This window comes from Nannobrachium achirus (genome assembly GCF_963921795.1).
Source record: "Nannobrachium achirus genome assembly, chromosome: 10".
In the NCBI taxonomy this organism is placed as follows: Eukaryota; Metazoa; Chordata; class Actinopteri; order Myctophiformes; family Myctophidae; genus Nannobrachium; species Nannobrachium achirus.
The window spans coordinates 39438061-39464778 of NC_137819.1; the positions used below are offsets into that span (position 1 = coordinate 39438061).

A 26718-nucleotide genomic window follows, 5' to 3' on the forward strand; every position below is an offset into this window, starting at 1 on the left:
CATACCAAATCATAACTGACAAAGGAAACTTCCCATTGGACGTCAAGCAACTCTGACTTCAGAAGATTGACATTTCTCAATTATAAATCCTTGGTCTCGTGTAATATTGTAATATTTTGAAAGTGGAGTTTTGATATTCATGAGCTGTGTGCCAACAAAAAAAAGGTTTAGAATAATTCATTGCATGTGCAATGTATCTAGAATATATGAAAGTTTCAAGAAATATATAAATGTTTCAAGAATATTTACTTTTACACAATATTTCTTTTTTTATGGATCTGTATATTTAACTGGAATTGTAGCTGTCTCTCAAAGTTTAACCCTATCCCCATATGAACTGTCACACTGTCTATGCTTTTCCAATGCGAACTTCTAATACCGTATTCAATCAATCATTATGTCCCTCTTGTAATATTATACAAGAATAGATAATAGTGGAAATAGCAGATCTAAAAGCTCACAACGCGTCGCATCGCGACGCGTTGTGAGCTTGTAGATCGTTTATTTCCACTATCAGTTATTTTTTAAGTAGTAAGTTGTCAAATATGTCAGTAATTTCTTTGTATATTTAGGTTATGTCTTATGTGTCATATCTACCATGTACAACTTCAAAGCCTAAAAGCCAACAGAAATGTAATTATCAACGACAAAAACACAATTAAATCGTTAATCGCCAATTATTTGAGTGACAATTAATCGTCATGTGAAATGTCATATTGTGACAGTCCTATGTGAGAAATCACATATATATATATTTTTCATATACAAGCTTCTGGTCAGCGAGTCATGTCTGAAGAGCATCTATGACCGAAAGCTTGCTATATAAAAAAAGATAGAAATAATCCGATTTTGCACAGTTTTGAGTGTACGGAGGCTGCCTTTCATTGCACAATACATAATGATCAAAGGATATGAGGTACTATCGTCTTCTTGATGCATTTGCAATGTTTCAAACCATGACCATTTCTGGAAGAGGAAAGAAGAAGACTCCACAAAGGAAAGAATGAGTGACAGCCCAGGTTAAGTTACAGTATTAAAACCTTTACTCAGACATGGTACAACAAACAGAAATAAGGATAAGAAGTAATGACTGAAAGGGCGGGGGGAGAAAAACAACAGTATTCATGTTTTTCTTTTCCTTTCTTTCCCAAAGCACACAAAATAGCCAATCAACTCCGCATGTGTGCTGGAGATACAAACAGGAGGGACAAACAATAGGCCAGAGAGAGAGAGAGAGAGAGAGAGAGAGAGAAATTAAGAGTAAAATACATTTTAAAAGAGACATTTTAAAGTGAATATCCCATTTTTATATAACAAGTTGTTGCATTATGTTTTAATAACCTGTAATAAAAAGGAACGAGCTCAGTCGAAGAGACTTATGGAAACATACAAAGAAGCGCTGTGTGTGTGTGTGTGTACAACTACTGTACAAGTTTTGGTGAAAAGTATTGGTGAAGAAGAGTAAACGATAAAAGGAAATCTACTGAATTTTTTTTTTCTTTTTTTCGTTCTTGGATGAATTTCCCACCCCTACAGTACTTCTCTCTCTCCCTCTCTCACTCAAACCCACCCTTGGTGAAGTCCTCCTAGCTTGAATGCAGTAATCATTCAACTGATGAGCACCATCACTCTGGCTCCTCTACCCTTCCTCTATGAAGAGGGAGGATGGCTAAAATGGGACACTCAGATTCATGCCATGTAACACACCGCTTGGAGACTGCAGAGACCTCCCCTAACCTGAAGCTAATTCGGGAGAGATTTGTTTAGGTTTCATTTTTTTCCTTTCTTGGCTGGCAGTGTTTAGCTACAGCCACATGCACGATCCAACAATGTAAAGACGTAGTTTTGCAATGGACCCAGACAAACAAAGAAAACTAACTCCCCCCTCCCACCCCACACACAAAAAAAATAAGACAAGTTAAAATGATGTGCGGAACTATATCTGTGGCTAGGTCCGTCTGTGGCTAGGCCCCAGTCAAATATTCCTAATTTCATTCATTCAGTCAGTCATTGGCCTGTCCTCCAAAGCAGAAAAACCCAGAGGCCCCCCGAAAAAAGAAAAAAAAAGCACCAATACACAGCTTAAGCACCCAAGAGCACCCAGGAGCCAATGACTGGTCAACTTTTCACACTGTTGTCCTTGACCAGTCCAGCCCTCTCCACACTGGCTGTGAAACCATTCCTATTTTGGGGACCCTTTCTAGTATACGATACGAAGGCCAAACTTTAGTAGTACAGTACAGTACATTACACCAGGACACACCCCACAAATGAGACACCGGGGGAACTCCACATGAGTGTCCCAGCATTCTAACATGGACGCCCGCTTCCAACAGTTTGGCAGTGATAACAATTAAACACTTTGACTTATACTTGGCTAATTGTTCCATGGCGTTAATCTGTTTATGAAGCCATGGATAAGCATTGTGCGCACTTAATCACTCTGTACTTGGTATTGTTAACACCCTTGTGTAATAAGTTCTGATACGGTAACACCGTGTACTTGTACCTTTCCATAGGTGAATACACAGCTCAATAACCTGGAATAAGACCACATAACATAAAGTGTTATGAAAACGAGTCGGCTAAATTAAGGGTGGAGGTCTGAAGGCTTTGTAAATGCATTGTGACCCTCGTTACGATCAAGACGGAACGGACCTGTTACAACATACCGTCCTGATGATTAGTCACAGCCTTTGATCTTGTAAATACGATTATTTTTTGTATTACCCCAAATAAAAGAATGTAATAAAAAAAAAAAGTAACAAAAGCGGCGACAACATTTCTACTGCTACAGTCTAAAACAGAAGCCTCACAGCGTGCGTTGTCTGCCTTGAGCGCTGCCCGCCCACCACGGCACGTACGTACGTCATCTTTGGGCTGTGCGGCGCCAGCACTGCCGGTCTCAACCGAGACCCACCGCCGTGAGGCGCGTGGGAACATAATGTAGGTACACTAGGTTAAAATTCAAGCAGTGAAGTCCTGGGAGAGAGAGAGTGCAGAGTCAGAGAAGAGATTAAGTGGCTAGGAGGGATATGATTTTAAAGCATCGGGCCATCCCTGTAGGGCCTAGGTCTGCGTTCCTCTACACATCATTTCGAGTAGCAATCCTCTAAGACTCTAAGTGATTGCATCACAGCACTTCATTGTCAAACTGACAGGGTTTGGCAGACATACTCATGTCCAAACGCAGACAGTCCACACACACTTGCATATCAGGGCATGTGCATACAGCGTGTAGCCTCCCCAAAACTGGGACCCTTTCCTCCTAACTAAAAGAGCGTGGCAAAATTTGAAGGTCAGCTTAGTTAAGCCAAGCTTAGTTCAGGCCCCCCCCCGATACAGACCGTTTTAGCTGAACATAGAATGACGTTGTACGTTGTGGATGAGTACAAATCACTGACAGAATAATGCTCTGTTAGTATCTGTCAAGTTTACATAACCAGGGTTTCAACAAATTGTTGGGGTGTTTTTGTCAAAAAGGAATGCATTTTGGTTGATTGAGAATTTAAATAAAAATGCAACGTTTAGGATCCATTTGCTCATTTATTCATCTTCAAAGTTTTCCCCAGTGCAAAACATCCAAGTCACAGCCACAACAACCACGTGTGTTCATGATGGAACGATGCGAGATGACAAAAATACCCAAACTCTTTCTTGGAGCCTTTGAAAAAGACCCTGTATGAAGATTGACCGCGTCCAGGCCAAGTTTAGCTAAACATAGCCTATTGAAATGCAGACTAGCTAAGCTTGGCAAACATATAACCTTTAAGATTTCAGATTGAATTAACCTCAGCTCATAGCAAAGTTGATTTATCAAAACACAGACACAGTATAGCGTGATATTCATTGTTCAAGTAATTGTTTCATATTATAATTAGGCATGGGAATTTAAGACAAATTTCACTGCCAACTAATCTCACGTGATGACAACTAAATTGTGGACCATTCCTTTTATGGATGACCTAAAATCTCTCATTCTAAAGGATCACGTGAACGTGTCTGGGCACTGTAAATGTTGGAAATCAAGAAACTAACCTCAAGTGCAGTCTATGACTGCACTTGTCTATGACTGCACTTGCAGTCTATGTCTGCACTTGTCGCTCAGGAAAAGCTTAAAACAACTGACAAGCATTTGACCATCGATCGAAGTCATTACCCAACAATGTCCTTCAATAATTCCCCCTGACTATAAGCATGACCACATTCAAGAAACTAGCAGGCCCCACGGCACAGTGGAGTGGCCATTCAGCCCAGACCTAACAACGCAGATTTGCGTGCCTGACAACACCAACTTGTTTACAGGCGCTGTTGCAGTTCTTCCTTGTGTCCTGAATTTGGCATTGTATGCTAATAGGAAACACATAGGCAACCCAGGAAAAAAAATAACTGTTAACATTATCACGGGACAAGATTATTCACAAGAGTGTAGAACTACACATGCCCAAGAGTCAGGCTATCCTCTTATTAGAGGCTAGAAAATGTTTACATAGTGACCTAAAAGAGTTGCACTCGTGAACTACGTTCCACAGCCTTTTGTTCTTTGAGAACAATTGGTTCTATAGGATTCATATTCTGACCACTAGCAACACCGTCACCATGCCGAAAGCTGCTTTTTGATCTGGTTTGATTGCTAGCTGTAGCATCCAGTAACGTTGGAGCATTAGTCATGGGGCATGCATCAATTCTAGTCCTGATGGGCGATGCCGCCACCCAAAAAAAGTTCACACTGCAGCAAAGTTCTCTACACCAACTAAGTAATGACGTGACCTAGATCAACAGTGGGCAACGAACAGACCTTCCAACTGCTCTTGTTGCTGTTGGCATGATGAATGTTCAAAATTCACTTCTACATTATTTCTACAAACAGCCTCAACAACCAGAACATCCTATGGGGTGTGTAAATGCTAAGGCTGGGACTTTAACTGATTAATTGCGATGAATTAATTACAGAAAATTAACGCGATTAAAAAAATTAACGCATTTTAATCGCACTTAGTTTTTGCACCACAGAACCTTTAGTTTCGGGCAAACCGATCATAGCGATGCACCAACCAAGAAGAGACAACAAACGCAAAGGGAGAAGTAGCCGATCAGAGAGCTTTGCTTGGTCCAGTCGATGCGAAATTTAGATTTAAAAAACTCATTTGTTGATTCACTCGTACAACAAAATGTGTTTTACTTGAAAAAAAAAATGCTTCTCAGGTCAAATATCGATGTGCGATTAAAATGTGATTAATTGCGATTAATTAATCACAGATCCTGTAATTAATTAGATTAAAAATGTTAATCGCATCCCAGCCCTAAAGGGCCAGTGCTCTCATATAACAAGCCCCAGGATGTTAGCAGAATTTCCTGTTTGACAGGCTATAGCTGCTGGTGGCTTCCGAATCCACATCACATGAGGGGGAGCCAAATATCCTCTCTGGAAGCAAATACTAGTATCTGTGTGCAAGGGCAGAGAATGGAACTCTCATCCCACCGGTCAAATTAGCCAGTGGATTGCCAGACAGCCATTTTCAGCACTTTTTTAGCCGGACTGTTTGTTTCAGAACAGAGCAAAAGACTGGTTGTTGCACTGGTCTGGTAAAACAGAACAGTGTTTCTCAAACACTTTCATGTCAAGGACCCCCTAATTGATAGGTATTTGGACCCCTATCTGAGCTTTTTTGAGTGGTTAGACTGATTTTGTTGGTATATCAACTACATTTGCTGGGGGACCCCCGGGAACCCACTCAAAAGGACCTCTGGGGGTCTCCAAAACCCAACTTTTAAGAACTACTGCCAAAGTTTGGTTGAACAAACTTCACAAGCATTTGGCTACACTTGTCTGCAAAAAAAAAAAAAAAAAAAACTATAGTGATAAAGTGAAGAGAAAAATAAAAGCTAAGAGAGAAATGTATGTTTATTAATTCTTTTCACAGACTTCAGGTTCAAAGAGTGGAAAAACAAAACGGGTCAATCTGATGTGGTGGCGTACACGTACAGTACTTGCATACTCTTGGCTCAATGTGTGCATTTGTGTGTTTGCATTATTGGCGTAAACATGTAAAGAGTCTTTGACTGAAAAAGACCATATTTAGCACCTGATGGGGGCGAAAGTCGCCCCCTGCCCTGTAGAATGATACTGCAAAAATGTGCAATCGCCTATAGTTTCCGTTCTAAATCGCTAACCAAACCGAAACCTATCTTTACTCAGCTTGAAACAAACACTCAAAAACAAATCAAGAGGTGGTAGAACTTAAAATCTTTAATCCCGAGTATTGTTCACATTAAAACCCATTAAAACTGGGGAAGTCATCTCGTGGCATTGTAGATTTTTTGCATTGGATATTCAAAAATAGCAGATCTACAAGCTCACAGCGCTGCCAGCTTGTAAGTCTATTTTTGAACGTCTTTGAATTACAAAAAAAAGTTTGGGAACTTCTGATTTAGAAGGCATTTTGTACAATGGGCCCCAGGTCTTAATGTGTTAAAATACCAAGGTTATGTTTTTATGTAGCTGCATTTGAACCCTTTCTTAAAAAAGAAAAAAGTAAGGAAAAGCTCAAGAGCCAGCTGCCCACAACTGAACTGCAAATGATGAAAAGTAAAACCAGGCAATCGGATCACACCACCAAGACAAACAGGAAGTAAGAGTAGGCGACTTAGCGCGCACCGGTTTCAATGACAGCGCCATGACGACGAGTCGACATCAAGTGAGAGACAAAGATCTATACTTATTTGAGTTGACGGCGGTACAAATGGCCTCCGAAAGGTTGTAAAAAGACAAAAAAACATTTCCTGTTTCTATTGAACTGTTAAAACATACAACCTGTGCAACCTGATTTTGCTTGCATAACATATCTGATATAATAATGAGTCAAGGTATTTTCACCCCTGGGTGCATAGAGTGAGATTATCTACCTATATCACTGATATAAAGTTAACTGCCATTATTTTGCATCCTTAAAGATACTTTTTCATATAATTCACAGACAAACAAGGTCAACTATACAGAGTCTCTGCGCTCTGAACTAATGCGCTTAATATGAATGAACAAGCAGAGAGAACGTGTTAGGATTTCTGCAAAAAACATCACATACAAATCCATCGTATCACTCCAGAGCCATCCTTGATGTGCCAAAAAAACAAAAAGTGTGTTATGTTTTGTTTTTATTTTTTAAATGACTTGGAAAGATCAACATCCATGGTGATGCAACATTGGCAGCAAAATGTGTACAAAGTTATTAAAACACTGAATATAATCACATCTTGAAAGAAACGAGGATGTATGTCAGTGACTGCTAAGGGTAAGAACAGACAAACAACTCTTGTTTTTGTCTGTGAAGGTAACGGCCAATAATGATGCCAAACTCTTAAAAAAACAACTCATCACCTCTGACTGAACGGTGATGTGTCGCTTAAAAATTATTAAAAATTAAAACCTACACATAGTACCTCCTAGGCCATGATAGGTCAATCCCAGTTTGTCTTAAAACGGACGGTCAGGAGAGGGGAGGTGGCGGGGATTCTTTCTTTTTCTCTTTTTTAACACAGTTCCAACTCACAAAAAAGTGCATAAATGACCACCATAGAAGTAGAAGAGGGCAAGGTGTGGGCATGAAGAAAGTATAAGCAAAATACATTTGTTTTCGTCTCGTTATGAAGCTGGAACAGCTTCCTATATCGCCTGTCCAGAAATGGTAACTGCGTTAGCCATTTTGGCACAGAAGTAAGCCAACTGCCAAAACAAAGAGTGAGGACGAAAGAAGAGAACAGAGATAAAACAAAACATAATTCAATTCAAGTCATTCTTAATGTTTTCTTTTTTTCTTTTTTTACAAAGCCCGCTGTGCGCATCAGGGTGGGGTGGAGGTGAGGGGGGGGTCAAACAAAGTGGCCTCCACCACCATTTCCTTGATTTCATTGCCTTGGGGGACCAAAAAAACAAAAAAGAAAAAAAGCTCTCATTTCATGAGTACAGTACTTCGAAAAAACAAAAAAGGAGAAACTCAAAAGTTTCAGCGCAAGTATTCAAGGGAAAATTAACAAAACAAAAGCAAATTCAAATATTCAAACGTCAACGGCAGATTGGATGAAGTCGATCGGAGAGGCAGGTCTTGCCTGTCAGACAAGACGCCTCGTGATGACCAATCAGTAAGAAGCTATTTTGACGTGTTGACTGTGAATGCTACGCACCTGTTTTTGTTTCTTTCTTTATTTCTAAAGCTATAAACTATACACAAGTAACTAACTGGCTGGCGATGAGTATAATATACAGAGATACAGCAAGCGTCGTGTAACAAATGAAACCCAGTTAACAGCAAGAGGGAGAATAGTCTACCAGTTTATCGCAAGAAGCAAAAAATAATAAAAACCCACTCCGAGATGATGGGGAATGGGGCAACCGAAAGCTAACTTAGAATAAACTTAAGACATTTACCGTTTCTGTGTGATTAAAAGGAGACAGAATTTCCTTGAGTCTTAACCCCCTAAGGTGGAAACTGGGTATGGGTGGGAAATTGTGTGTGTGTGTGTGTGTGTGTGTGTTTCAGACAGCATTATGGTCGTTCAGAGCTGTGTCATTTGAGCATGGACAGAGCTCCAGACTAAAGCCCGAGTTACAGCTGATTCATACTCGGTTACATCGTGTCGCACGCTTAGTTAAAACAGTCAACTCTATACAAGCTCTCAGTCTCAACGCTGCCTACAGCGCACTGTTGACGCGTTGTGAGCTTGTAGATCAGCCGTGTTCTCCCGCACAACACCACCTGCGCGCAACCAAGTACAAATCAGGTACAACACTTCCTACTGGCTGCGCTGGTGCACTGCGTTTTTCACATTGGTCCCACCAGCGCAAAAGGGAAATATAGCCCGAGTTATTTTAAAACAAAAAAGTAAAATGGTATTGGGGCATATCTAGAAAATCATATTCCTACCAATGCCAGTTGACCACAAAAACAGCAACACAGTACAACATTTTCAAGTACTTTTTCAAGTTCCATAACAAATCAGGAATTGAAAACGTAACCCGATTCGGGATTGCTCCATTTTGTTTCCCGGTATTCCAATGGAATAGTACTGGATGGTGCCATGGAGTACTGGGACTCCAGAGGTTGATGTGTTCACGGTTAAAACGTTTGGTTGATGTTCAGCTTGGTTCCAAGATCCAACTAGGAGCATTTTTAACTGCAGCATCTTTAAGATACGCTACGTCAGACTTCCCACTCCAATGGCTCCTCGTCAAAGGATTTAAAGTACACTCATTCCAAATACAGGGCCTCCAAAGAGTCCTGCTGGATTGCAATTTTGTCCATCAATTACCTTCCAAAGTCTCCCGTCATCAATTTTGGTGAAACACGGCGGTCAAGTCAATAACACCTCCAGATTCTGGGCTATATTTAACCTGATATCCTAATGATCATTACACTGTGGCCTGTTTCGGTGCAACCATAAGACACAGCAACACTCCTGCACTGTTGCTCAAATCGAGAAAAATAACGTTTAATAGTATTGAAAGTCTATAACTGGTGGGACCCATAGAAATAAATCGTTACAAAGCCAAGTTAAATGGATGCAAACCATTGCAAACCATTTATATTCAGTCTGGAGCCCTGTTGGTTTTCAAGGCGTGTGTACGTGTGTGTTTGCGAGACAAGACTCACACGTTACACGCGTGTGTGCATCAGTCTGTCTGTGTATGTCTGTGTGTGTGCGTGAAAAGGATGTACAGGTTTACAAGGGGTGTGTGTACATGTATGGACGTGTGTGTATGAGTGCTGGGACAAACAGAACCAGATGAGGGCGCTGCAGTACAAGTGAAGCCTCCGGGGCGAGGGGCCAATCATAATCGATGACGAACAACCAAGTGTGTCGGAAATCCCGGTGGCAGCTTGGGATTCGAGCAGACCGAGAACCGGACTGAGAATGAACCTCTCTCAGGGGAGCTGGTGCGGCGCCTCTAGCATCTCCATCAGGAAGGTGTCGATGGGCGTGTCACCAATCAGCTTGAAGAAGAACAGGTGCTCCAGGCATTTCAGGCCAATGGAGCGAAGCGCTGGGAGCCGGAGGAGGAGCTTGGCGAACCTGAGGACAACAGGCGTACATTTCAGATATAGAGTTGAGCTCCAGTAGCCTGATTTCAGACTCGGCGCTGAAGCTTGAGTCTGACATTGTCCCCATTGTAAGCGATTTCAAAGGAGAGGGGATTGGTGGGAGGGGCTGTGTTTGACTGACAGACCCTCGCTGTTTCTGGCTGCGTGCAAGTCCGCACAGCAGAGTGCAGAGTGATTGTGTACATACATATAGCCTTCTGTACCGTTGTTCGTTGTTACCGTTGTGCGGGTCTGTGGGCTGGAGCCAGGCAAGAGCTCCTGTGGTTTTATTCCATTTACTGAGAATTTGTCTTGGGACTAAGCTCAGAACAGGATATTAGCTAAATAGTGTAATAACTTATTATAGGCTTGGTGTTGTTTCTTTGGTCACAATAATCGTGATGTGAAACGTTCATTTCGTCCTTTCCCTAGCGCGCGCACTCTGCCGAGGTGCCAACTTGAGTCTTGTGCACAAGCCTACTTGTGCACCAGCAGAGCGCGCCATGAGGGGCGCTCACCCCTGGCATTACCACTGGCGATGCCAGTGACATCACATGCTGAAATCACCAGGAATGCTGGTCCCTCACTGGCCGTTAATGAGGACGTTGCCAGAAATGCTGGTCCCTGACTGGGCTACGGGTTTAAACAAAGAAGGACACGACACACACACCCAGCCGATCGCAGTACTTGCGCGCTCTGCTGGCGCAAGTCATTACTGGCCACACGTCGTGGTAATAATACCCTGTTCTACGACCATTCCACCACTGCATGTATGTTGTACGTATGCAAGGAGCTGTGTGTCATCATCACCTGCCCTGCTGGTCGGGGTATCTCTGTTTGCAGTAGGATTCCAGAGAAGCGTACACTCTCTCTCTGAGCAGCTCCACCTCACTGGGGATGGACAGGCCCTTGGCATCTGCCAACACACACACACACACACACACACACACGATTTTTATCAGGCATGATCAAGCATACCTACTGTAGCTCACATACTGTACATGACAAAATCACATTCAAGGTGCATACTATTAGCCATGTGTCTTCATGTCCCTTGCAGTGTCAACCAAGTATCATCAAGTCCATTTTAAAATAATAGTGATGAAATAGACTGTGTAAAGCTGATGCAAAAGAAAAACCTAAGTCAGGATTTAGAATGCGTTTGTAGAATCGTCCTCTTGTTAAGAACCATTTAAACTTTCCGTCACACAACATTGACGCGTAAAAATATAGAAAACATTTTAAAAAAATGTGCTACTGTATTTAAAAAAGAAAATGTAAAAGTTTATATAACAGATTAAATCAATGAGTTTGATTGAAGTGCTGCACCCTAACACAGGGGGTCCGGGGGATTTTTTTTTCTCCTTTTCTATATTAACCTCTTGAACCCTAGCGTCCATATTCTGAGAACTTTAGCCAAAAATATCAGATCTACAAGCTCCAAAATACACTGATGATTATGCTGTCAAACAATGAAACTATATGGAATCTATGGGTTGTCAGGGGTCCCTGCTTCATCTCTCTCGACTAAGGGGTCCTTGGCCTGTAAAAACGTTGAAGACCCCTGCCCTAACATGTGAGTGCAGTGCAGGCTAACCTGGATTGAAAAGGATGATGGCTCGGAGGCAGCCCAGCTCTGTCTTGTCCATCTGCATGTCTCTCATCTTACTCACCAACTCTGTCAGAACCCTGGACACGCGTGGACCACACAGAACAGAGACAGAGGGATGGAGGGAATAGAGGAGAGGGTGAAGAATGAGAATGGAGTGTGAGGAGTGGAGACAAAACCACGGAGACACAAATTAAAGAGGGGGAGGCCGAGAGGACAGAGAGATGGGGGCAGGAAAGGACAGAGGAAGGAGAAAGCGCAGACTCAGTTCTCAGTTAAAGTGTAATAAATGGAAACATCTAGTCAACAGTAGTTGGTTCTCAACCCATTTCAGGCCGCGACCTGCCAAAATAATCCTACCGGTATTTCAACTGGGGACCGCACTACCCTGACTTTGTTGAGGACTTGAAATTGTTGAGGCGTTACATTTAGTTTGACTCTGTTATTCAGATAGAAATTGAGAAAACAGATGATCTACAAGCTCATAATGCTTTGCGTTGCGAGGCGCTGAGATTGTAGATCTCACAACGCTTAGATAGCTGATCTAAGATCTAAGATCAGCTATCATAATATGTTATATAACATATAATACATAATATGTTTGACCTGTGTGTTTGTTGATTACTTTTGATGCAGTAAAAGTCTTTCTTCCCTTCTTACTGTATTAAAAATGTCTTAAGTCCTAAAATTGTCACTTCATCCCTCCCCCCCGGGGGTCCCACAGGTTGAGAACCACTGCTCTGGATGTTTATCTCCCTTCAAGAAGTACGCATCTACATACAAGACATCAAGAAATAGAAGCGCCTCCTTGGTCTTTGCAGAAAGAACTGTCTGTGCCACCATGGCCATGGCTAACATGTAAACTGTTAATGTTTTAGTATCATAGTTACATAGAACATTAGCGTCCCTAGTCGGCTTTAGATGTCAGTCAAATACTTCACAGACTGTGGTTGAAAGCGATTAGTTTACCATGAACAACAATGTTGGCATCATCATTATTTTGTGCCAATCAAAGATACAAAGTGTCGTTGAAAGTATGCATTGTGGTGGGAGCCACGCACATCGGAGACACGAACCTGTGCCTCTACGTAATGTATACAAAACAATTGTGCGATGGCGCATGCTTAAGAAGAACAGCACTACACGCTAACATGATGTACCATTGCAAAGTGTTGATAGCTTGTAAATATGACATTCTACTCTGCTGTTTAATTTCCCACAAGTTTGAGCATGCTGTGCTCACTATTGTCCCAGTGCTCTGAAGAACCGGTGACCACAACAGAGACTCATATAAACTGCGTTGTGAGCTTGTAGATCAGCTATTTTCGGCACATAATGGCGTCATACGCAAAATAATTCATCATACCTAACCTGTAACAGATCTTCACTGTGTAACACACAGCACTGGTCCTTACAAATGACCAAACCCACAAAACATGTTAGTTCAACTGGCCTCAAGATGGTGCTATTAAATTGTTTTCACCAAGATCTCCAGAAATGCAACACAAGGACACTATAGTTTAGATTAGATTCCAGGGACTTTGTGGGTTCTTTTAGGGGGATCTAAATTGACCCCTTACAAGTCTGTAACTCTGACAGTGTACAAATGGAACCAAACAAACCTGTTAGATGTGTACACTGTCAGAGTTAAGGGGAGACCCTGACATTTAAAGTTTGAGAAACACTGGTTTATAATATGCAGATACCGCTTGTTGATTTGGTCGTCAAAGAGTCTCAGTGAGGCGGTTCCATGAAGCCAAAGCACACGCATCACCACTGCTCGATCCATTAGGACAGTGGTCTTTAACAGGAGGTCATCCGAGAACCCTAGCATCCCGATTTCTATTGTATTTCTTGTTCAAAGATTTATTTTTGGGCTTTTATGCCTTTATGGGGCTTTTAAGCCGTGACATCATTTTGTAGGCAGAGGAGAATCTGCCCCCAGAGCATTTTCTGTCCCTCGCTATTTTCAACAGATCCGAGACAAAAATAACGACTAAAGTATAATTCTAACACTTTCCTTTCAACAACAAAGAGAAGAAAAATGTGTAAATAGTAAAAATAGTAAAAAGATTCACGGAAACTGGGGGCAGAAATGCTCCTCTGCCTACAAAATGATGTCATACTTAACAGCCCCATTGATAGGACAGTGGACTGACAGGAAACTGAGATGATGGGCAGGGACACGCAGCAAAGGCCGTCGGGAACGGGATTCGAACCCACGACTGTCAGGCTGGCATTGCAGCCTAGGGTGCCCGGACCACCATGCCGGCTGCCTGGGGGTAGCATCCCTATTCTGGGGGCAACATTAGCCAGAAAAGAGTAGACCAAGTACAGAGCCAACGGTCAGGCTTACATAGTATGGGGGTATATACACTGCTCAAAGAAATGAAGGGAACAAAATGTTCCCTTAATTCTTTCAGCTTTCTTTGAGCAGTAATATAGTATACTACACTCAAATAAATTCAAATAAATTAAGGGAACATTTTGTTCCTTTCATTTCTTTGAGCAGTATATATACACATGGTTAAATGTCTGAACATACACATGATAGTGCTGCCTATGAAATGTCTATGAAGCTATGAAAAGGTTTAATCACATTTTATACAATATGTAGCAGGGGTCCCCTCTCTCTCAGCTAAGGGGTCCTTGGTTTGAAAAAGTTGAAGAACCCTGACCAACAGCTGTGCTGAGAGACTGGCTCCTGTGTTTAAGATGAAACCTCCCACTGAAGCCAAACACAGGGCTTGTCTTTCCTATCGGCGCCGACTTCCGACCTGATTACGCCGGTAACCTAATTTATAAACACATTTTTAATTCAGCCACATGTCACTCTGGAAAAGCATGACGACTCATGAGTGCATGACATGCGGTAATAATGGAGGTTAAGTCTTGAGCTTTTTTGCTTTTCCAAATCACACCAACTCCTTATCCTAACATCGGGAAATTCAGTTTATTATTTAAAATTATACTGTCGGCACAGAACAGAGTGTTAAGTACCAGGAGGACCGTGGGACTATTTAGTCTGTCGGGTGGAAACCCCGATCCAAAACCCTTACTTTTCAGGCTGCGATTCTAGCATGCAGATCTGCTACTTTTAACACCGCTGCATGATGCTGTAGTATGCCGTTAATTTACAACACACACACACACAGATAGAATATGGAGATGAGAGGTTTCTGCCCGATTTTCAGCAATTTGCTGAAGGAGGGAAAGGTTGTTCACCCTCCCAAATTCCCACACAGATCTTCCAAACCAGTCCAGGGATCTAAACCAGACCCCTAACCCCCCACACACACACACACACACACACACACACACACACACACACACACACACACACACACACACACACACACACACACACACACACACACACACACACACACACACACACACACACACACACACACACACACACACACACACACACACACACACACACACACACACACACACACACACACACACACACACACACACACAAAACCAGATCAATATAATGGTGTGCAGTGTTGAAGTCTTTTTGCATACCAACCCACCTCCACTATGGGTTAACTGTAGATTTCCAATGGAATTTTTGCATTCGGTTTTAAATAAATTATCGGGTTCACGATTTGTGAACCACACAGGGAAATGATATACATCTTTAAATCACATAATAGCTTAAAAAACAAATCTTTAACCCATTTAGACCTGATGTACGTCTTTTTACCTTCCAAAGGGGGACACCATCTGTGTACATAAGTTGATACTCTATTATCAACATGCAATGTCAATGAATAATTATAATTTTGATGTTTTCCCAGAAAACCTAGGTTAGGATTTAGAAGGCGTTTCTACAATTAGCTTCAGGTCTAAATGGGTTCCTGATTAACGGCTGTTATTTATGTCGTAACATGAAGACTCTTATATGCTTATACCAACCGCAGACCTTATTTTCTGCATATATCGAAAACCCTATGGTTAAAATAAATACATTTGGTGAGGAAACCAATTGCGAACTCACTTCCACATTTTAGGACTACAAACTGTAATGCTGCGTTCACACAGGCAGCGACAAAGTGACAGGCTACAAGTCATTTTCAATGGAAGCCAACGACACTAAAAAAAGACAAATTTACTGCTATTGGCGCGTGTATCAAAAAAGTACCCCGGTTCAGCTCTGCTGTGTTCATCCCAAAAGGTTTTCCCACATTCACTTCCAGGTTATTGGATTTGGAAAAATAAATTTATCTCAGATTCTTTTCGCAGATTGAGTTTTTGGTCAAAACAAACTTTTTTTCCCAACACCAACTAAGGAACGCATCGCATTAAAAATAATAATAATAATTAAATACCGCCTGGCCATGTGTCTTTTTGTAATACCTGGCACTGGCAGTAGATGAGGACAGACAAACACTTGATGATGCCAACAAAAGTGTTTAGCAACGAACAAAGGGGTTTACACCACGTTTCAAGCCCAATTCAGGCTGGTCCGGTGCATCTCAGGAGCGGGACTGGTATGTGTAGAAGAAGGAAGGCACTGGAGCAAAACTCAGGGTGTGACATTTCGATGTCAATACATCTTCATCAGGTTATACCATTAAGAGGCTACAAATTGGTTAAATAAAAGTGAGGAACAGGGGCAATAAAGAATATTACACGAGACCACTCAAAACAAGGATTTATAACACAGAAATGTCAACATTCTGAAGTCAGAGTTGCTTGAAGTCCAGTGTGAAGTGATGATTTGGGGTGCTATGGCATCTGCTGCTTTTTTACACAATATTATTTATTTTATTTTGAGCATTTTTAGCAACGGGTGACTCAGCGACCACGCGTGGATGTTTAGTAGCTCTTGGCGCCGTTAGTGTGAACGCAGCATGACACTCCACTATCCCACTTTCCAGTGTCCACATAACCAAACATGTCAGTATACGTAGGTCAACCAGGTTAAATGATGAGATTTCTCAGCACGAATGTCACAATAGAAAACTAATCAGTACCCCACGTGTGAAGAAAATAAGAGTAGAGATGTGCATAGTACCTTTTCGGACACAGGAGAGATTCCTGAATTCCCTGCATTTCTAACGTCTTCAAACATTCCAAAAGGAAACCATGATGATTCTGTATTTGTTTTTGTGTGTGCATTTGCTTTGTTGTGTGTGCGTGTGTGTGTGTAGTGACGTATTTACCTGTCAAATATGGCCCCAACCTCAGCATTGTGCGCACTGTCCCTGTGTATCCAATCACAAGGCATTATTAAAATGTCATTACACAGTTGTACACAGTGTTCTCACATTGGACCTTCCACTGTCTGGCTGCTTGTCATTTGTCTTTTCAGTTTATTGCCCCTGATGAGCTTTGTGTTAAATAATAGGTCATTGTCCAGAGACAATGTAAAATCCCAAGTGTTAATTTAACTCTTAAAGTGGAAAAGAATAACATCTTTACACTGTTAAGAGTTAAATTAACACTACGAATGTTACTGTCCAATGGTATGGTTGACCTAGGGTCAGCCAGGGTCCTCTCTCCCTAAGACTGTCTACCAACTGAGTCTGTCTGAAAGACAGAAATAAGGGGAGTGAAATGTTCAAAATAAAATAAAGAAAAGCTAAATTAATTATCATTAAAAACAAACAAACAAAAGCAGATAGAAAATACTTCAGGCAGGGTTCAGTCTGGATTGGAAAGATAAAGATTTGACTGAATTAAACTAATTTACCCATTTAGTTAAAGAGGAACTGCAACATAACTCTTCCCACTACGCTCTATGGGCAGCTCGCTCTAGAAAATCACCTCCAGCCTGTGTGTAAAACTCCTCAAATATGCGTCGTTTTACATCGTCTGTCGGGTGGAAACCTCCAAAAACTCTTTACTCTCTTTACTTTCTCTTCTCTCTTTACTTTTCAGGATTCAAATTCAAAGACAACTAAAGTAGCAGATCGACAAGCTCAAAACGGGCCACGAGGCCCACGATGCTCTAGTAAGATCAAGTTAATTTAAGGGCGTTAATTTACAAAGAATATGGAGATAAGGTTTCTATGCGACAGCAAAAAAATGTAAGATGTCAGGCAATGAAAAAAAAAAACTACCGTTGTGTTCCAATGGATCCGATGTCGTTATTGTTTTTATTGTTATTGACAGACCTAATCACTTTCAACCTGGCATCCCTATTTTGCGCATGTCATTATAGGTGAAAAGATTTGTTTTTAAATATATATATCTAAGAGCTCACTACGCACCGTGACACATTGTGAGCTTGCAGATCTACTATTTTCTCTACTTATTATGATCCAATTTAGATTAAAAAACAAACATGTTTCTGCCCGACAGCAACAATATTTTCTAAGCTCGAGAAGAGTAGAGCTCTCGACAAACAGAGCACATTCAGAAGTATATCTTGTCCTATTTTCAAATGTCCTCCTCACAATAATAGAATCATAGATTTCAGGACAGGTTAAAACATCGGCGAAGTTCCACCTTTAAACTGTATACATATGAACAAACAATTGGCTTAAAAATCATACAGACAATGTGTTCCGAGTCCGAGACCTCTTCCTCAGGCAGCAGTGGTAGGCCTGAGAAAGAGTTTTTGTACGCGAAACGCATTGTAAGATTTCTTTGCCAATAGTTTGTTACTTTGGTCTCCCGCCTCAATTGTTTTTGTATTGGATTTTAGCCTCTGTGGGAACCTTAGGAGACTCCGCTTTTTTTTGGTGAAAAGTTATAGAAGCATATCGGGTGGAAACCTTGTATCTCCAAGTTTCAAATGTGTACGTTCTTTCGCAAAGTAAAGCCCTGCTTCATCATACAAGGCCGTCGCACAAGCATACAACGCCGAGGCGTTGTGTGCTTGTAGATCGGCTGTTTTCACTAGTTTGAATCATTTTTAAATGATAAATGCAAAACGAACGGTTTTGGACATACAAGGTTTTCACCCGACAACGACGATATCTTATATACTGTATACTATAGTTATGCAGTGCAGACCTGCTTCAAGAACATCTAGGGGGCGTGAAGTGCTTGTGACACATTATTCACAGACCTGTAGTGAATCTCAGCAGGGAGGGGGGGGGGGTTATGTAAAAAAAAAAAAAAAAAAAAAGCCAATTCTGCGACAGCAGGGAAAAAAGCAAGAAGCAACATAACGCGCAAGAAAATCTGTCACGGATAATACAACTAAATTAATGAAAGCCGTGTGATTAGAAGAAAGGCAGCGACACTACATGTTAAGGTCAGATCTGCATAGTGGGGAAAAGGAAAAACTATAATTATCAACCCGAAAACAAAATGATGAAGATAATAGTGGGATTTCCCAGGCGGCTGTCAATCTGAAACAAAGGTCCTGCTTCGAGAGAACGGAGGGTAAAAGACAAAAGGTTTGAGTAGGGAAACCAGGTAGCCCAGATAGCTTGTTTTCACCCTGCTCAAGAGTTGTTTTAGCTTTTATTCTTTTTATAAGTATAAAAATATTAATTAAGCCATTGTGTAACAATGTAATTACAGTGTAATTAACAGTGCATTGACACTTTGTGATGAGGTTGGGGGGGTCTGAGGTTCAAAGTTGACGGTTTCCGCGTAGCTATGTTCACGGCATGCTCTGTTCCAACATATGAAAAAGATTACAAGTGGGTGAACGAAACGCCTGTGTGCGTTTTCACGTCTTTCAGAATAAGAGAAGGGGCGTCATGTACATGTATGTTTGATGCATATGTACTGTACAGCAGTGGTTCTCAACCTTTTCACCCCCAAAATAATCATATTTTAACTGGGGACCCCCCACCCTGATGAGCACTAACAGTTGAAGAATTACATTTTGTATAACACGGTTCTATTGTGAAAATAGCAGATCTACATGCTCACGATGCCTCGTGTTAGTTTAATTTGTCATTTTAGAGGAATTAAAACGTCCTTAAATTGTCACTTTAGAAATGTGCAGATACCCTCTATACACTTAAACTTTATGTTGGTTTGTTTACTGTTGAGTGAGAAAACAATGTTGCACATTAAGTTAATCATCTGGGGACCCCCCAGAATAGTTTGGGGACCCCTCTGGTTGAGAACCACTGCTGTACAGGACATGTGCAAGTTGCTTCAGTTCCATCGTAGGTTGACTTGCGTAGTGTGTGTGTGTGCATGTGATTTTGGGTGTGTTAGACAGTTTGTATGTATCAGTTTTTTGTATTTGAGAGTGTGTGTGTGTCTGTGTGGGTGTGTGATTGTGTGCGCGCACGCATTTCTCTACAAGGTAAGCATTAGTCACCAGCCTCCTGGCATGCAATGTCACCTTCCAGCCAGTTCTAAAGCAGTAACAGTCACAGCCAATCAGAGCCCACCAAGAACACAGCTGCAGCCAACCAGAGATGAGAACACAGCACTGAACAATACTTAGCAGTTCAACTAGAGCAACCACAAACAATTAATCAACGTTGAGTTTGAGTGCTGGGCAATATATACAGATATATGACTGGTTAGATCTTTACAAATCAATGTTGACCCATTCAATAACGAGATCATTGAGACATTGTATATGTCTTTCACCAAAGATTGAAGAATTAGCCAACGTCCTCTGCCGTCTACTGTGTCCTTTAGTTTTATTTTATTTTGGGGCTTTTCTGCCTTTGATTGATAGTACACTGTAGATAGACAGGAAACAGGGAGACGGACGGGGAGTGACACACAGCGAAGGTCGTCAGGATCGGGATTCGAACCCGCGACACGCTGGGGGCATTAGAGCCCATATGTCTATTCAACGTAACCCTGTGTACCAACTTGAGTGTTGCTCCTGGCTGGATTTAAGCATAACATCAATATTATATTATACCATCGTGTCTGGTGCATAAATAAGATATCACTCATTGTGTATGTCACATATCGCCCAGCACTAAAATATATATCATTTCTACAATACATTTTATATTTAGGCAGGTTGTAAGCATCCCTAGGCACAATAGCTAACTCCACCAATGTTGTTGTTTGTCAGAAATAGATGAAGAATTCCATTCCAAAACAAGATATTCAACATTTGGAACACCTCACACTGAAACATGGCGTTTCTGGTGCTTTTTAACCACTCAAACACTATGTTGTTGCTGTCGGGCAGAAACCTCCTATTTCCATATTTAAACTTTTTGTGTTCTTTCGTAAAACTTGATCACACTACAGCGTCACACAAAAGCATCAAAAGCAGCAGATCCATAAGCTCGAAACAAATCTGCTACTTTTGATGTTTTTGAATTTGAATCCTGAAAAGAAACAGTTTTGGACATATGAGGTTTCCACCCGACAGAGACGATATACTTCATTGATGGTACGCCAGGGTTCAGTACTTGGCCTCCTGCTTTCTTTGATATGTCTCTACACCACATCTCTTGGCCGAAAATAGCCTATATACAAGCCCACAACGTGTCGCAAGCACATATATCTGCTATGATGGCCTTTTGTGACGTGCCCAACATAGGGACGCTAAGGTTTATGTGGTTAACGGATGGTGGATGATGTCGTTGGTTGAAAAAGTGATATAACCATCCATTAGATGACCATGAACTTCAATGGAAGACCTTTTCAGCATTTAGAATGGAACTCTTCGTGCCCAGCTCAAGTGTGAGAGAGGGAGAGAGAGAGAGAGAGAGAGAGAGAGAGAGAGAGAGAGAGAGAGAGAGAGAGAGAGAGAGAGAGAGAGAGAATGTATCTGAGAGCATGTATTTGTTTGCGTGCAAGTCTGGTATCTATGTCAGGGTTTCCTGCAGCACTTTATTGGCCAGGCGGGTCACCCTGCCTAAAATCTGTAGCACCCAGCCAAGAGTCTGGTCAAAGTTAAGCAAAATTCCTCCTAAATGTGCAAAACAAACTATACTTTTGCGTTTGTGTTTGTTTAAGCAACTTCTCCTATGTTGAGGGCAAAATTAAGAATTATCAAAATTAAGGGAATTCGTTAAATCGAATGAATGAATGAAGTAAAATGTGTCGGCACGCGTGCAATGCGCGCGCGCCAGAGTCTCCCCCCCCCTAGCCTACCAACTGGCCAAGCCTTTTTCCTGCAGGAAACCCTGCATGTAAGTATATGATATGCATGTGTGTAGTATGTGTGCATGATGTGTGTCAGGTGTAGGTGCGTGCGTGTGTGTGCATGTGTGTGTGTGTGTGTGTGTGTGTGTGAATGTCTGCTGTGCATGCGTGCGTGTTACCTGTCAAAAATGGCGCCCACCCCTGCACTGTGGGCACTGTTCCTGTGGACATGGAGACCCGTGGCCAATAGGATGCCGTCTTTGACCGAGATGGAGCGATGTGAGAAGGACGCGATCAGCAGCTCATTCCAGCCTGGAGGTGGCAGTGGCAACAACAAATCAATTTAAACCCGAGATCAGGGCTGTCAGGAAAATTAATTTTGTTTACATGACGATAATTTTCACACAAATGAAGGCGATTAACAATTTAATTGTGTTTTTTGTCATTGGACACTGGTAACATGACTAGCTTTTTAGTCTTTGAAGTTGCCGTTACAGATGTGACAAATAACCTAAAGGAAATGACTGACATGTTTAATAACTTTATAAGAAAAGAAAAAAAAACATTAATAGTGGAAATAGACCATCTACAAGCTTGCATCGCGATAATCAAAATCCATTATCCTGGGGCGGAACATTTGGAAAAAGAATTGCAGATCTACAAGCTCACAACGCGTCTCAACGCTTGTAGATCAGCTATTTTTTGGCAAAGATATTTGATAGTGAAAAAAAAGTATTGTATATTGTATATTATAAGTGGTACCGGATATGCAGCTCTGCAAATAAAATGCTAATTGATCCCAGTGCATAACGGAGGACGATATCACGATAAATTAAATCTCCACGATGCGATTATCGTGAGTGTTTCTTATCACGATAAACATTAATATCGCTTATCGTCCCATCCCTAGACTAGACCAGTGAGACTGACTGTAAAGCGTACCGGCGCGCAGCAGGATGACCTGGTCGTCCAGGGCCAGCTCAGAGAAGTGGGGGATCCTCTTGGCCCACTCCACCAGGGTGAACAGCTGCTTGTCCGCTGCCTGGCAGATGTTGGTGACGGGGTCGTTGGGCTGCACAAGGAACACAGAGCAGAGAGGCTCAACTCCAACCGAGTTACTTTTCCACCCGATATCGGCAAGACAAAGTCTTGGCTTTCACGTAGGGCAGGGGTCTTCAACGTTATCAGGCCAAGGACCCCTTAGCTGAGAGGGAGATGAAGCAGTGACCCCCCCCCCCCCCCCCCCCCTCTACATATAGTAAACTTGACCTTTAACTCTGAACTTGGTCAGCTCTCTTTTACCTCTACACCAAACCTATTTGCCAAAAATAGCTGATCTACAAGCTCTCAACACCTCGCGCTGGCGTTGAGAGCTTGTAGATCTGCTATTTTTGGCTAAAGTTCTCCTCAGACTAGGAGTATAGGGATGCGAGGGTTCAAGTTGTTAATTTAAAATAATTATCTTATCACACAAGGATTTGGTGGCCCCCCCTGTAGTAACTCTGAGGACACCCTAGGGGTCCCGGACCCCCTGTTGAAGACCACTGATGTAGGGTCCAAATCAGGAGAAAAAGAAAAAGGGGTGAGTGGTTGCGGGTCTCCCTTGAGGAGGAGGTACCAAATGGACCCTTACATTTCTGTAACTGAGCGTGGAACCCCCTCACCAAACCAAGACTACAAAAACAACTTGGGGCAGTGGTTCTCAAAGTGGTATCCTAGGACCCTCAGGGTTCCTTGTGGCTGTTCTGAAACGACCTGTAAGGGTTTGTAATGGGGTCCTAGAAAATCGCACCCGTGCGAAGTGAGCAGTGCAAAAATATTTAGGGAGTATGATATACTGTGGACTTTGATTTTCAAGCCTTTTCTTTAAATAACTAGACCAGGTCAACCTGGTTGTGCCAGACCCCGGTTCTGCCAACCCCCTGTCTGTCATCATCATTTATGACATCATGCCTTTTGTAGGCATGTCATCATCATGTCATCATCATATATACCCTTTATATAGAAAAGGGACAGACCGACATTTGCTTATGTAGGCCTACCCATTTCATGGGTCTGGCAATCATAAATGTTTTTCCCTTTTAAATTGAAGATATTAAATAATATCTTTATCTTTTACTCTAGAATTGTATCATAAGGATATGATATCTTGTAGAGAACAGTTCAAGAAGGATTGAAAAGGAAAAGAAAAAAGGGAGAATGGTAAAAGAAAAAGATTTAAAAAAAAAAGAAACAGAAAAAAAGCTATATATATATATATATATATATATATATATATAAAATATATAGGAACACATTTATTATTTATAGTTCTTTTGTGTTTTTAGTTATTGTTAAAAGTCTAAAAGTGTGGTTATGTTATCGCTTATAAGTGAATATTAATCTAATACAATTTTGAAATTCAAGGTTAGGCGGCCTAAACGTGTTATGACGTATTTTACACGGCCTAAACGCGTTCTAAATCAGAGTTAACCAATCGGGTGCCTATGTGACTATGACATCATGGACAGATCAACAGAATCGAAGTGTTTCATTGGTCTAACGGACTTGTGTCATCATCACCGTGCGAAGTGAGCGGTGCAAACTAATTCCTGTAAGGGCGCCTGCGCGAATCAGTGTTGATAGGCATGCATGGCAATATTCTTTGTGTTGTGTATGATGTCAGTCTAGAGGTCTGCTCAGACTATATAAGGTTTTCGTGTGTCCTGACCTTTACACCATACAGAGGACGGAACCATCTCTGGACAGAACCAGCTCTGCCACCAGAGCCTGATGACTCTGGTGGTCGTCAGTTAGGCAACCAGTGATCTTATTTGCCTCTAGATTTTTGTTTATGACCCTATACTAATTATTTCGGCAAAGCCGAAGTATTTGAATTTCATACCACGATTATTTTGACCAAAGAATCATCCGTTATCCTGGGGCGGAACATTTGGTCTAGTTAAAGGAGTCATCCAGACCAAAACACATATAGGGTTAAATCTGTCTTTTATCATACCCCTTTATACCTGCTTTAGTCGATTTTTTTCATAGCTGCCCCTTTTGCTAGATTTCGGCTGCCCCTGTTGCTAGATTTTGCGGGCCCTCTCATAACTAACAGAGTGTATAGCCTTTATACTAGTGTGGTTATTTCTTCAGCTTCAAAGTTAGTATTTTTTTATTGGATTGTGTTTACACAACGTCCTGAGACCAACCAAACCGCTGTTTTGACCTCACAGGCACCCTTACTTGTCAAACGGCTTCTGCTCTGCACCAGAGCAGGGAGAGGAGAGGCTAGAAAGGGAGGGGAGGGAGGGGTCGGTTTGACAAGTAAGGGTGCCTGTGAGGTCAAAACAGTGGTTTGGTTGGTCTCAGGACGTTGTGTAAACACAATCCAATAAAAAAAAAATAACTTTGAAGCTGAAGAAATAACCGCACTAGTATAAAGGCTATACACTCTGTTAGTTATGAGAGGGCCTGCGAAATCTAGCAACAGGGGCAGCCGAAATCTAGCAACAGGGGCAGCTATGAAAAAAATGGAATAAAGCAGGTATAAAGGGGTATGATAAAAGACAGATTTAACCCTAAATGTGTTTTGGTCTGGATGACTCCTTTAACTCATGTTACCCTCATTAGTGACAGCATAATCTTTTTTTGTATATATTAATATTCCAAAAATAAAAATGAGTCAGGTGATTTCAGAATCCTCACAGATAACAGTGGCACACATGGCACATGGTACTGTAGTTCCAAGTTTTCAAAGGAAAAGTGGGTCTCATAGGGGAAGAATCCACATGAAGGTAGGCAATCCAACATAGAAAAAACAGTCAGTCAAAGAAAGTGTTCCATTGTGGCAGGCCAGCCGGGTGACATGCGGTGTTCAGGCCTTGTTCAACAGTCTGAGGCGGGAGGAAGCTGTTCAGAAAGCTGGTGCTCTTGCATTTGATACTAGACCTCCTTCCATAGCCACGGCTGTAGAAGTGAGATGAAGAGGTTGTGACTGGGGTGGTGACTGTCCTGTTCAGTGAGCGTTGACTACACACTGCTCATCGTACGGCTCATGGAGTGAGGAGAGCCCACCAGCCATTATGTACTTGGCCCAACGCACCACAACATACAGTAGGCTTTTCCGTTTTTTAATGGTGCAGATGCCATACCAGGCTGTGACACAGCAGCCTGACAGAGTGCTTTCAATGGAGTTGTTGTAATACAGCCTGAGCATGCGGGGGCTCGCTCCGAACTCTTTCAGATAATGAAACTAGTATGGTATTTGCTGACCCTTTCCGCTGCAATTCCATCAATGAAGCACCATGGTCTTGACATTGTGGGCAAGGTTGAGTACCAGCAATCCCTGTAGACAGACTCATCATATCTGGCATATCACTGTCATGTTGTGTCCTGTCTTGATTCTGTCATGCAGGTGGCTCTTTATTGTTTATACTATTTAGTTATAATCTATACATAATTATAATCTGTTTTGGAGAAAAGTTAATACAACTTGTGGCAGGAAAAGTACAGTAGGAAATCACGTGATTCACTGTCTTCAGAAGCACATCACGTTCCGTCAGAACATTACTGAGATGAGATTCATTCGGTTTTGTGAAATCTGTTATCAGTGTGTTTGCCAGACCCATGAAATGGGTAGGCCTACATAAGCAAATGTCGGTCTGTCCGGGTTTTCTATATAAAGGGTATATATGATGATGACATGATGATGACATACCTACAAAAGGCATGATGTCATAAATGATGATGACAGACAGGGGGTCTGGCACAACCAGGTTGACCTGGTCTAGTTTATTATACATTTTGTTTCATGAAACTCAGAGAACTGACATTGCTGATTGTATGAGTCATGTATTTTTTATCTATAATACATGAAAACAAACCACACTTTTAGATAGGGCCCTGTGATTAAAGCGCTCTGTCTAAAAGTGTGGTTTGTTTTCATGTATTATAGATAAAATACATGACTCATACAATTGAGAAATTCAAGGTTAGCACCGCTCAATAATTTTTTATGACGTAATTTAGGCGGCCTAAACGCGTTCTAAATCAGAG

The 26718-nt window shown here is 41.6% G+C and overlaps 1 protein-coding gene across 1 annotated transcript in view; it reads right to left on the bottom strand.

Moving 5' to 3' along the window:
- Positions 1 to 7140: 7140 nt before the first annotated feature.
- The window catches only part of rxrba (retinoid x receptor, beta a), a 30794-nt gene continuing 11216 nt past the window's right edge, over positions 7141 to 26718 (bottom strand). The window contains exons 7-12 of the mRNA XM_080735462.1: positions 22621 to 22750; positions 21858 to 21990; positions 16863 to 16904; positions 11674 to 11765; positions 10887 to 10992; positions 7141 to 10068 (exon numbers count right to left, since the gene is read on the bottom strand). Of these exons, the coding sequence (XP_080591588.1) occupies positions 9921 to 10068; positions 10887 to 10992; positions 11674 to 11765; positions 16863 to 16904; positions 21858 to 21990; positions 22621 to 22750 (651 nt within the window). The 3' untranslated portion in view covers positions 7141 to 9920. The remainder of the gene's footprint in view (positions 10069 to 10886; positions 10993 to 11673; positions 11766 to 16862; positions 16905 to 21857; positions 21991 to 22620; positions 22751 to 26718) is intronic.